This window comes from Strigops habroptila, chromosome 1, assembly GCF_004027225.2.
Source record: "Strigops habroptila isolate Jane chromosome 1, bStrHab1.2.pri, whole genome shotgun sequence".
NCBI lineage: Eukaryota > Metazoa > Chordata > Aves > Psittaciformes > Psittacidae > Strigops > Strigops habroptila.
The window spans coordinates 35,265,302-35,272,903 of NC_044277.2; the positions used below are offsets into that span (position 1 = coordinate 35,265,302).

Here is a 7,602-nt window from a genome sequence, read left to right on the forward strand (position 1 = left end):
TACGAAGCACGTAGAAGATGAGGTTTGTGGGCTTCCTCTGCCTGAAAGGAATTTGAATAATTCAGCCTCAGTAACCAAGACATCAAGAGTTCAGAGCTGGGACTGGTTTGGTCCCTCATTCCTTTAAAAAGCAGCCCAATATTTTCCCAGTTGACTGATTGAATAGGTTAATCGTTAGTCTTGTAGTTTATAGGAAAACTGTTCTACTAGTTCTTAATATATGTATATACTTAATTCTGAAAGAGTAAATGTCTGTGACTCTTGATCAGTTATAAAGCTATATGCAAGAGGTAGGAGCCAAAGTCCTTAAAAAGAAGAGGTGCTTAAGTCGTACACCTTACTGATAATTGTAGCTGATTTTCTAGATTCCTTTCTTAAATGCCTCATAAACTCTGCCAAACCTAGGTGTCTGCCTGCTGGGTGTTAGGTGCCCTGCCACCTAGTGGAAATTCCTCGCTTCCCCAAGAACATCTCTGTCTTGGGAGGAGCAGCGTTGCTGCAGGCATTCAAAACAGAAACATAACGCCCGGTGTTCTTAGTAATGTCTTGTTATGACATGGTATCACTGTGCATCACTGATGTTCAGGTTATTGAGGCAGAACCAAGATACACTGATGTTGTGGTATATTAAAGCCAGTGGACTGGGAAAAAAATACTTTTATTCCACTTTAATGAGGGATGCAGGCGCTACAGGAACATTCTGTCTTAGCAAGAAAGATAGTATTAGTATCTAATTTTAAAAATTAAAACCTGACCAATCCTTAAATAGAAATTGTCTATGTGATAGTAAGTTAGGAGTGAGGTCTGAGGTAGAATAAATATGTAAAGGTATTTTAATACAGTTTAAGGGTGTTTTTGTAAGTGAACAAGTACATGCATATGCCACTGTCGTTCTCATCTAATTTTGCTCTCTTTACATTGCCGTATACCTTTCTTCTGCTTTGCTATAATGAAGCTGGAATTATTTCTTTTTATCTACATAAATATTATCAGCGTATAAAGCTTTCCTGGCATGGTCATTCCAGTGCTTATTTCAGTTCTTAAAGCAGTTCTTCCTCCTGATACTCCTCCTCCTGATATGTGATCTTAGCTTTTTTTACTCCAGTCTCCTTGTGCTCACTTTCACAAGGGTAATACTAGAAATGAATGACAAGCTTCTTTCTTTAAAACTGTTCTTTAATTCCCACTTTGTCAAGTCTTGTTCTTAACAAAGTGTAATCAGCTGTAGTCTGCCTTTACATGCAAGCAGCCGTCTACTCAGTACTGCCTAAATCATACTAGCAGCTACTTGTTTTACTGTGCTCAGTATTGACTATGAATCGCAGTATAGACCAGGCTAGTTCCTCACATAATGTACTTTTTCTTTTCAGATTCTTTCCTAGTGTCTTTCTGATAGTGTTTGCTTTGCTTACATTTTGGCTTCTCTGATCACAACAGTTGAAGATGAAGACTTTTTTTTTTTTCTTTTTGTTATCAAATACTTATTCCTGTTTCCTACCCTCTTTTTTGTCACTAGTCAGAAAATGCATATACCCCATCTTTATTAACGGTACCATTGTTGGAAATACATGACAACAGATGTAACCTGACACCAGAAAAACAGGATACAAATCCAGCAAACAAAGCAAATGCAGTAATTAAGAAGAAAATGAATGCATGTGCTTCAAAAAATGTCAAAATGGAGAAAGCTTTTCAGGTCTGGATGCAAAGAATTCTGATAGTTTTGTTCTCAGCTTAACAAAGACTTTTTTTTGTTTGTTTGTTTCTGTCTTGTACTAATGTCTAGAATTGTCCAATTCAGTGATCTAGTTTTGACCAGTGGTTCCATGATCCTTATTTCTTGTAAGTTGGTCATTTGTCCACAAAGTGTTTATTCATAGCTAAGCTCTTTAAATACAACCCTGATATTTTACTGAGTCGCCTCTCAGATTTAAATGTGGGGGAAAACAATGAGGATAGAATAGACCTACAAAACAAGTCTAGCAGTACGAAAACTTGACTCAGTGCAAACCAATCCTCTATAGCATCTAAGTTTTTCAAATCTGGCTTCATAATAAGCTCAGTGGGATTCATTAAGTGGAGTTCATCCGCACGTTCCATTTGGTAGTTGTTCTTGTAATGTGCCTGTTCTTGTACTTCTGTCTATTTTCCATACTGTTAAAACTGTGGAACCTATGTTTCCCTTGTGTGTGTCTTGACCACCAGATTTAGGGAGAGATTCTCTTTGACCTGGCTTGGTACCTCTTCCAGTTTTCCCCATGGGGAGTTAACATAAAATTTTTGTGTCTTCTCAGAATATTTACAGCTCTGTATTAATTAGAAAAACCCAAACAACAACAGCAAAACAAGAGGCAGGGCACCCGGAGCCTGGTCTTCCATGTCCCACTTAATTGCTTTAACGACAATGTGTTTTTACGTACAGGGGCAACAATATTACTTTCTGATCCTTTCTTCTGAGAAGAAAGAACAAACCTCCATTTAATCGTGAAATTCCAGAAAAGGAATTAACTGCTGTGAATTACAGCAAAGATGAATACATCTGTCTGGCCCAGAACTATGCTCTTGCCAGTACTTAAAAGGGGAGCTTAGTCATACTATATTCACAAATATTCTCATTGAACCATCTTTCTCTTTTTGCTCTTTCCCCTGAGAAATTTCCGCTCAGTCTAATGGCCTCTCTAACCATGAGTCCTTTCTGTGAATCCAGTCCTGCTAAATTTCTAGAGAAGCTCAAATGGCCAATTTTCTCTGTGCATCTATACATGGAACTCATCCTTTGGGTCAATTTCTAGTTCAATGAGGGAGGGAGAGAATATTGCATTCTTCATTATGCTACAGTCTGCTAGTGTCAGGTCCAATTTAGAGCTGCTACAAATCAGTTTGAGATTCAGTGAATCACGCAACTGTGCATGAGGGTTTGCCTCATGGAAGAAGCAGGACTAGTGACTCAGTTATTCTTTCATTCATTAATTATAGTCATAATTCCTTTGCTATTTCTAATATATTCCCAAAATATCCAACCATTCTGCCACAGCTGCCACTTTGATTCAGTGAGGTCCTTCACAGTATTCTTTTCTGGCTGCCAAACCGTTTTGCCTTCCTTGGTGTCTCCAGACAGCTGTCAATAATGTATTTTTCTGCCTGTTGAACTGAGCACACTTAAAGGGGAAGATATCCAAAGAGAAGATGACTTAATTAACTGACATCCCTTTTATGTATCAATTGTTGAACTAGTCTCTTTTTAAGAGTGTTTTTCATTTTGTGTGTTAGAACTTAAAGCATAACACAGATGCCATGCTGGGGAGCTGGATTAAGGGGTGGAAAGGAGCTCTGTCACAGGTTTTAGGTCTTGTATTGTAGAACTGAATCCTCCTCAGTAAAATACAGTATTGCTAGGCCATGACAATTTATTATTAGTCTGAAAGGTCGTATGAGAATTGCTCAAGTGTTTTAGTGAAAAGAATCTTTTTAACTGAATTTTATTTTATGCAGTCAAATTGTGAATGGGAAGCAGTTGTTTATGGGAAAACAGAAGACCAGCTTATTGTGACTGAGCAAGCAAGAAGATACCTGAGCACTTACACAGCTACCAACAGCACTTCAAGAGCTCTGATACTGTGATGGTCACTGCAACTGCCAACCATCTCTTTCCATTGAAACTGACACAATGGTGGAGGCGATTCCAGCACAGTACTTGTGAATTAAGACTTTCCTTTGAGGCAGTCTGCCAAGGGAAACCTTAAAGCTACCTTAAAGCTTCCTTTCTTCTTTTGACTGACAAAGAACAGACATGAAGCTCTCATATTCTCTACGAAGGGATAGTACAACCAGTTCTGCAATGCATTTCTTCAATATTAAAAAAGTAACACCCTAAAGTGTGATAAAGAATGGTAAAATACATTGCAGTACTGACTACATACAGTTTTTAGGTCAATTTTCATATTTATTCTTCTGACTTGCATTGCTTTTTTCTGTTAGCGCATTTTCAATATAGAGTAGGTTTATAGGTTGTTACTGGTTTCCAGATGAGCAACATACATGACTGAATGTGCTTTTGCTTATGTAGCATTTTCATAGTATATAAAGAAACACAATGAAAAGGAGTATAAAGGAAGGATAGAAAGTTGCACTACTAATTTTTTTGGTATGCTGCAAAACAATGAAATTAACTACAGTGTTAAATATATTTATTTGCAAATGGTACTAGAAGTAGGCAGAGGGGGGTGAATTAGGTTTTAGTGTAAAGCATCAGTATTTTCTTCATAAATCTCAAAATGAGATGATTGTTGAATGTATTGTACAGTATGTAGGAGCAGGGAAAATTTTGTAAATTGGAAAGGAGTCTGTTTTTATAATTTATTTTCATTTTAAAGCTTAAATGTAGATATTTATATGTATGCAGGTTGTCTAGAAGCCAATGTTGTTTCCTGTTAAAACAGCTAAAATTCAAAAAAAGGACAAGTTTAAAGTACAGCATAGCAGAAGAATTACAGTGGTGAAGTGTACAAATCTATACTGTATGTTACATCTACGTAAAGATTGCACTATAACCCTTAAATCATGTTGGTCTACAAAATAATTACAAGGTATACCTGTATTATACAGCAACTATTCCTGTACCTTGTTTAAATATATTTAGAAAGGAATGGTGACCCAGGAGTACTTCATCCTGCATAGGAACTAAAACCTAATGTGTTTTAAATATATATTAAAAAAAAAAAAAAAAAAAGAAAAAAAAAGGAAAAAAAAGGAACTTGGCACCTTGGATCTCAGAACAATTGTATCTGCACTTAAGTTTGACCGTTATATACTTACTGTATGTTTGAAGAGCAAAGAGAACATTCTTTTATTTATAAAAAATCTTTGTCCTTATTTAAAGGTATACAGGTCACAACAGTTGCTTTAGTTGCCTATTTTAGGTATTTGCACTTATTTTATGTCTCTTTTTTTGTTTTTGAAGGAATGTTTTGGTTTGCTTTTGTTGTAGAGATTTATATGTAGTTAATTTCGAGCAAGTTATAATGGTGTGCTATCAACAAATACTGACAGGTAAATAGACTTGTACACTGTAGTTTTAGTTATTTATAATTCAAACACTCTTCCTCTCCACTCCCGGGTGTGCTGCTACAGATAGTGGCAGAATCGGCTTGCTGCTATGAGAGATGGAAAGAGCGAGCATCATATGCACTGTATGTAAAATTACAAAAATGATGTCAGGTTCTCTAGTTAACTTTATGAGATCAACCAGTACTATGCAGGGTGTGGAAAGTATTCCTATCACTTTAATATCGAAGATGGCAGAGAATAATTTATTAAGGGAGAATTTTAACATGGGATGAGTGGCGCAAGGAAGGTAATGGGTTATTAAACTTTTCTAAACATCTCAAAGGTTATACAATCCTTATTTTTAGGAGCTTTTTGATATTAAATATCTGCCTGGCTATGACAGTAGTAGGCATAAACATTTTTAGCAGTTTTTAATTCACATCAAAATTTTAAGGGGGGGAATCCTGTGTAAGCAAGAGATCAGAAAATACCCATCATGCCAGGATTACTCCTCACCTAAGATTGAGAGGGGGCAATTGAAGTTCTTGGCAGTCCTAGATTTCAGTGTGCATTACCAGAATGGATTTAACAGCAACATTTAATGCTGGAGACAGCACTTAATTGACAAAAAATGAAATAAGTCATTAAAAGAGAGTGAATATCTAGAATCTGGATGATACATTTCGGTAGAAGTGGTATCACCAAAACTGCCTATACCAAGTTTAAGCATAGATTTATGGTAAGTAGTATTAATTTGTGTTGGTATTGGTTGGATCGTTCAGTTAACTCCTACTTTGTTGCTTTAGCAGGAAGGTTTTAATCTTTCATATGTCAGGCATCTTTTATTACTTTTTGAATGTTGTGTGCATTTGCATTTCTTTCAGTTTATAAGTAGATTGTACATGCAGCAGCCAAACTTGCATGAAACCTAAATACATATTACTCCATATTTTTGTTTTAAGGTTTGACATAATGTGCAACAAATGCCTTGTTTATCCTAGTTTTTGTTGTACTACAAACTTTTCATTTATGTAAGAGAATCTCACATACAATACAGACCATATTAATGTCAGAAATAAAGCATCTATGTACCAGGTTACTGTAAGTGCCTTTTATTTGAGAACTGAAACTCTCGGTGCTCGTTAGAGCAACATGTATGTGTATGTGCATGTCAAACTGCAAGTGTAAGCTGTGCAGTATGATACCCCTCCTCCCCCAACAAGTACTAACAAACGTGTTACTCTGAATTGGTGTTCAGCTGTGACTCTCTTACTTTGCTGGAGACATGGGCATTCAGTAGAAAACATCTATTGCCTTTCCTGGTTTTGTGGCAAAATATAAATGCAAACAATTAAAATAAGATTATCTGTTGAAGGAAAAAGACAAGAAGGACTAACACAAGCCAGTTCCTCACAAATATGTCCTGGTAATTACTATCATCTAGTTTTAAGCTGTACAAGCAAACTGAGTGTTACTGGGTCTTTACTGGGTTTGGGGCTGTCACAGCCAGGCCACGGTATGAGTATCCTGCAGACCTCATGTTTGCATGTGTGAAGTTTTCCATTGCTTGGACAAGCAAGGTGGGCCAGCTGTAGGGCATTTATTCTGGTCGTGGCTGGCTGCTGACATCTGAAATTGAGGCAAAGGGTAGGCAGGTGAAAGTGAAGTTTAATGATGTGACTAGTTTATTTTTCTATGCCAACTTTGCTCAGTGAAAGCAAGCGGGGCAGATGGACAGCCAGTAAGGCAAACTTGAAAGGAGCTATAACCCTAAGTTTGATTATATGAAGACTGGAAGCTTTACTCATAGACCTGGCTTTTACTTGGAAGAAATGGTCTTTAAAGAATTGATTGGTGAGAGTAAGCCCAGTTCCTACCATCATTATTCTGGTTTTACATGAAAATAACCCTACTGCAGTTGTACCAAACTGAAACTGATGTAAAGACCAGGTGGAATGGGGCTTCTAGTGGAAGGTATCCCTGCCCATGGCAAGGGGCTTGGAACTAGGTTATCTTTAAGGTCCTTTCCAACCTAAACCATTCTATGATTCTATGTTGTGATTCTATATATAATCTTAAATTTTTGTATAAGGTAAAAATCCAAATGCTCATACTTTCTGTATTCCACTTCAATGATAATGAAGAAACCTCAGCAGAGCCGCTTCTGTTTGCATCTGGAGTAAAAGATGTGTAATACGGCATTCTTCAGGATCAGCCTGTGTTGGCATTTTGGTTTTCTCTTTTAATTCCATTTTCTTTTCTGCTTCATTGCTCTGTGTGTGTGTTTTGTGAGGAACAGAATGGGAAGGAGTCCTCCGACGGTGCCTGCCGTTGGACTGGGTCACCCCGGTGATACAGTTGTTACTGCAAAGGGAGTTCTGTCTGCCTGCTACTGTCTTTTACAGAAATTTGGGCTGCTTTGGGTTCATTTTTTGAGACTCCTCTGGATTATTTACCCGACTTCTGTTTTCCTGTGTTGCCACAGACTCTGATTACAGACAATATGGATGTTAATGGCCTTAGCGCAAGCAAGATGGGAATGGCCTGTGTACTGGA

The 7,602-nt window shown here is 37.2% G+C and overlaps 1 protein-coding gene across 7 annotated transcripts in view; it reads left to right on the forward strand.

Annotated features, from left to right (window-relative positions):
* MYBL1 (MYB proto-oncogene like 1) overlaps positions 1 to 5,519 on the forward strand; it is a 34,746-nt gene extending 29,227 nt beyond the window's left edge. For 5 of the 7 annotated variants that reach the window (XM_030478891.1, XM_030478878.1, XM_030478884.1 and 2 more), the window contains 2 exons: positions 1,517 to 1,696; positions 3,493 to 5,519. In XM_030478891.1, the coding sequence (XP_030334751.1) occupies positions 1,517 to 1,696; positions 3,493 to 3,621 (309 nt within the window). In that variant the 3' untranslated portion in view covers positions 3,622 to 5,519. The remainder of the gene's footprint in view (positions 1 to 1,516; positions 1,697 to 3,492) is intronic. The other 2 variants (XM_030478899.1, XM_030478926.1) reach the window with 1 other exon arrangement.
* Positions 5,520 to 7,602: the final 2,083 nt, after the last annotated feature.